The 5,114-nt window shown below is 39.6% G+C and overlaps 1 protein-coding gene across 1 annotated transcript; it reads right to left on the reverse strand.

The window, feature by feature from the left end:
• Window positions 1-351: 351 nt before the first annotated feature.
• On the reverse strand, window positions 352-5,068 carry RAN (RAN, member RAS oncogene family). Its single transcript, XM_026859544.1, has 6 exons — window positions 4,925-5,068; window positions 3,944-4,028; window positions 3,725-3,850; window positions 2,523-2,710; window positions 1,785-1,955; window positions 352-1,686 (listed from the first exon to the last, which is right to left on the reverse strand). The coding sequence occupies exons 1-6, from the start codon at window positions 4,958-4,960 to the stop codon at window positions 1,642-1,644; spliced, it is 651 nt and encodes a 216-aa protein (XP_026715345.1). The 5' UTR covers window positions 4,961-5,068; the 3' UTR covers window positions 352-1,641.
• Between the last annotated feature and the right edge of the window lie 46 nt (window positions 5,069-5,114).

Here is a 5,114-nt window from a genome sequence, read left to right on the forward strand (position 1 = left end):
GTAAACACTACAGGCAAGAACCTAGAACATGAAGTTAAAGCAAGATGATGCAGCAAGAAGATTCAATGGAACATTAAGTGGAAGTTTGTCTCTTTGCAAACTAAGCATATGACATTCCTTATTTTCCTGAGTTTCAGGTCCTCAATACCACAACTCAGCTTATTAGCTAGCTAAAAAAACCCACCAAACAACTATAAACCAAACCACAGAACTCCAACTTGCACTAACTTAAAAATGATTCCTTTACAGTATTGCAGAATCCTAGTCCACACTTTTTGCTACCATGTACCAGAAAAGTTGAATAAATATGCAAGTAGGAGTTATGTACACAAACATGCAAGTTAAAAGTAATAAATGAAATGCTCCACTTTATTAAGAAACCAAAAATACAAAACTGAAGAGTTCAAGGCTTTATGTACTCAAACACTACTGAAAAATGGAATCTTAAACTTAGTCTTGTTCACTAGCAGTACTAATATTGACCAAGATTAATCTCTACAAGATAGTGTTAAAAGTTGATGTTTTCCACCATTTGTGCTGTAGTAAGCCAGTTTCAAATTAAGAACTTGGTGCAGTTACAGTCCAGTCTAGATATTCATATATAAATGTGGTTTCAGTTTATATGCCATTTTGTAGCCAAGAGCTTTTTAGCTCAAACTACAGCTGTTTTCTAGTTAGTGAATTTTAAGATGCTTAGTTTGTTTAATTGGCTATAGCTCTACTGAATGATGTTCCATGCAAAGATACAGCTTTTAAGTCACCTAACAAACCTAGATGCCACTTGTTTCTGGCTACTAAAATCAGAGCTCTGAAGGCATATTGTGGAACATATTAAGAGAATTGAGAGACTGTATCTAATGGTAGCATATGCAAGCTGAACTACACACTTTTCTCTCAAAGACACCCTGCAGACCACAAACATTCCCATTTGCATGGGAATGCCGATCCAGTCACACTTACCAGTCAAGTGCTCACTGCTTTAGTTTTACCTGGCAGTTAGTTCAGCTTCCCTCAGGTGCTTTAATTATATGCTTCAGGAAACCAAGGAAAGGTTAACTGTTAGCTCTGATTTAGCAAGAGGAGCATAACATGAGAAGCAGGAGGGAAAAAGGAGAACAGGATGAGAAATGCAGTAGACAACCAAGTATTAGCCTCAATTGAAGAACAGAAGACACTTTGAAGAGTTTTCCTAACAATGCATGAAAGTTCACTTGCTTAGATACTTGAAATACAACTTTATTATCTAAACAAAAAAGAATGGGAATGACAGAAACAAGATTTACCACTTAACACTCTGATGTGACTGCAGCAGTCTTATATTTGAAACTCAAAAGGGGAAGTAATTGCAGTCCAAAAACCAGCTAAATATGCAGGTCCAAAATATGAAGTTTTTTGTTTTGTTTTTTTTTTCATTTTGTTTTGTTTTTGTGGGTTTTTTTGTTTTGTTTTGTTTTTTTTGTTTTTTTTTTTTTTAAACTGCCACATTCACTCCGAAGCCCATTCATCTCTTTCAGCATCCCAAAGATTAAGCACATGTTCTGCTCAGCTAGATAATAAAGTGGCAAACACGCTGCACCACTGACATCACAGGACAGTTGCCTATAAAACTAGACTTCTGACGCTGGGCTCCAGCTTCATCCCTCACAGGTCATCATCCTCATCTGGCAGTGCAGTGGTTTGAGCAATCTGGAACAAAGAAGATACATTTAAGAACTGCTCTTCAGTTATTTGCCCCAGGAGTCCAAACAGTAGTTACAGGCACTCATTTGACCTTTGTCACTTACCTGTAAGTCTTGCTCATACTGTGCTGCCAGTGCTGGGTCCATAACAACTTCAGGTGGTGCAAGAGCAGGCATGGCAACAAACTCCAAGTTAGGATCTCCAATTAGCTTTCTAGCAAGCCAGAGGAAAGGCTTCTCAAAGTTGTAGTTACTCTTAGCTGAAATGTCATAATACTGAAAAAAAGAGTACATATTATATATTAAAAAAAAAAAGACATCTCTAACTGATACTTAGGGCAGACCAAGATTAACACGCACATCACCAGCTCTACTTTTACCTTAGTATTCTGACTGCACGACTTCTGTTTTTGGTCTCAGAAACAGTTACGATTTAAGTGTCTAGAAATGTAGTTTCAGGCAAAGAGGCAAAAATTGGTAACTGAAAAGATACCCAAGCTGATCAAAGATAAAACTTTCAGGAGGCAGTAGTGCATTTAACTCTTTCCTGTGACTTAGATCTACTTTAGTCTCATTTCTGTGTCATCTGATGAGATTCTGAGCAATGAAAGCCAAATACACACAAGCTCTTTAAGAACTTATCATAGCTTCTGCTCAAGACCAGTGATGAGCATCTTTAGCATCATCACCTCCCACTTCCCTGAAGTTCAAACAGCCAACAGATGTAAAGTTGAAATACTACAACCTGTAGTGACAAGGGTAGAACACTCAATTACCACAGAGAACCCAGCTGCAGTCAACAGACCCAACAAATTTGTTTCCTACAAGCTCATGCCAGCATACCTGGAGATTCTTCTTCCTGTGGAAGACAATGGATTTTGCCTTGACTTTTCTGTCCTTAATATCCACTTTGTTGCCACACAACACTATAGGGATGTTTTCACATACTCGTACCAGATCTCTGTGCCAGTTAGGTACATTCTTGTACGTAACTCTTGATGTTACATCAAACATTATGATGGCACACTGAGCTGAGAGAGAAGAATAGTCAAGAGTTACACAAGGAGAGTAAGCACTTGCTTTTAAGATGGCAAGTAGAAGAGCTACCCATAGAAATCCCACACGAGAATTAAGTCTCTGCATTAACTTTTCCCTCTCAGCTTAACAGTTCTGAAAGCCCATGTCCTGTTAACAATTATGATGCACAAGTCAACAAAACTCAGCTCACAACAGCGTCATCTCACATCTTTAGTGCCCAGCTAGTTTTATCAACACAACTGTCCCACTGGGTAACAGTGTTGCACTGTAAGAGAATATACAAGGATAACAAAATCAACTTTGATTTACACAAATATTCTACAGAAACTAGTTAACACCTGTTTAACTAATCTCATATCTTATTGAGGCTTTCAGGTAGGTTGAGATGTGGACTGCAAGCTCCTGGGATGCCCTTGTCCAGAACAGTTATTCAAAGAACACAGGGACTTGACTTGATCCTGATACTTCTAAAGGAAAAGCAACAATGTCAAATTCTAATAATCCCCTGCAAATTTTGAAGACACACTGGAGACTGAAGTACACAGAACAGAGCTGGGCCAAGCAAGTGTAAGTGGCACTGTCAGTACTTGTTTAGAAAGACAACTAGAAGACTGGCATGGAGATGTAAAACATCATCTTATCTAAAAATCTTTAAGTCCTTGCCTCAGCACAGTACATTAATACAGATATAAATCTGTACTAACTGAAACACTTTCACCTCTTAAGCATGGAGTTTCATCAGCAATATCTTGTAATTCAAGGTGCACCATTACTCTTCACTAATACCAAAGCCTGCAATGGCATACTGAAACACAATCTTAGAATATTCCATCATCACAAGTTGCCTAGCAAAGGCAATTACCCTACCTACAGGAAGAGTTTGAAGACCCAGAAACCAGCTCATCACTGCAAGTCATACTGACAGTTTTCAGAGTGGCCAGCATGAATGGAATGGAGGACTGAACTGGAAGAGGTACAGAATATTCATACACATACACACATCTTACCTTGGATGTAATAGCCATCTCGCAGACCACCAAATTTCTCTTGGCCAGCTGTGTCCCATACATTAAATTTAATAGGGCCTCTGTTAGTATGGAACACCAGAGGATGAACTTCAACACCCAGTGTTGCTGTAACAGTAAGAAAAAGCAATGCACTTAGCAAGTCATGAACTGCACTTTTGATTGTAATGTATTAGATCTCAAATGTTTCTTCAGACATACCTACATACTTCTTTTCAAATTCACCAGTCAAATGACGTTTTACAAATGTTGTTTTACCAGTGCCACCATCACCAACCAGGACAAGCTGTTGATAGATAAAGGCAACAAAGTCAGAGCAATACACTTTTAGAGACTTTTTTGATCATTTTAGTGTAAATACTAATTATTAGTACAAAGAACTTGGCCCTACAAGATGCTGTAAACAGAAGACTGAATTCCCCATGAAGAGACTCACTGTACTGGGGCCCAATCTGTTAAGCCTATCACACTGTAACTCGTCAGACTTATGTAATTCCTGTGGCTGAGAGCTACAATGCACTTTGAATATGGTTCCCCCGAACTACAAGTGACCGAATTTGAAGTATTTGGGGTTTTCAACCTGAATGTGACCATATGTGGAATCCCTCATCTAAGCACCCAAACTGAAGAAACCCACCACAATCTTACAATTAAAAAAAACCCCAAGAAGCCACACCACCCAAGGAAGTGCACTACTAACAACTGGAATACTCTGGCCAAGTATTTTAAGAAACATAAGTAACAGCCTTTCATGAACAGTCTCAAAGACTTCTGGCTGTTAAGGTAACAAAGAAAAACCCCACACAAGACACCAGAAAACTGTGTTCTGAAGCATTTCAAGTTTTCTTCCCTATACAATTAACACACAACAGAAAATAGGCTATTCTAATTCACTCTAAGCACTTTTTGCTGTGAACTTCACTTCTGAAACTTAAAAGTCGTTCTATATACAAAGCATTACTGAAATTTATTATACTAAACTACAAATAGCATCAGACTGACACAGTGTGACAGAATCTTTTTGAACAAGTTAGATGCAATACTAGAATAAACAAACCGCTCTGTTAAGGACAGACCAGGACTTCAAAAGCCAACCTACCATCCACGTTGGCACTCGAGAGTCGCTCACGCTACTTTCCTACTGAACGAAAGAAATCGACCAAGACCAAACCGCCGCCTTACCTTAAACTGCACTTGGGGCTCTCCTTGGGCGGCCATGCTGGGTCTGCAGGGGAAATGGCAGCATGTGAGCTCACAACGGGCGAGCTGATTCAAGGCCCAGCCGGAAGGGGCCGGGCGCCGTTTTCGGTTCCCAAATCGCCCCCGAAGGCGCGTGCTCTGCGCACCAGTCAGCGCGGCCGGCGCAGAGGCC

Source organism: Athene cunicularia (genome assembly GCF_003259725.1).
Source record: "Athene cunicularia isolate RWA chromosome 15 unlocalized genomic scaffold, athCun1 chr15_part1, whole genome shotgun sequence".
In the NCBI taxonomy this organism is placed as follows: domain Eukaryota; kingdom Metazoa; phylum Chordata; class Aves; order Strigiformes; family Strigidae; genus Athene; species Athene cunicularia.

Bases quoted from the DNA above. Each gene is read 5' to 3' on its own strand.
- RAN (XM_026859544.1), bottom strand. From the start codon at position 4,960: ATGGCCGCCCAAGGAGAGCCCCAAGTGCAGTTTAAG. The intron at 4,029-4,924 runs GTAAGGCGGCGG...ATCTATCAACAG, and splicing joins AGCCCCAAGTGCAGTTTAAG to CTTGTCCTGGTTGGTGATGG. The intron at 3,851-3,943 runs GTATGTCTGAAG...TTACTGTTACAG, and splicing joins ATTTGAAAAGAAGTATGTAG to CAACACTGGGTGTTGAAGTT.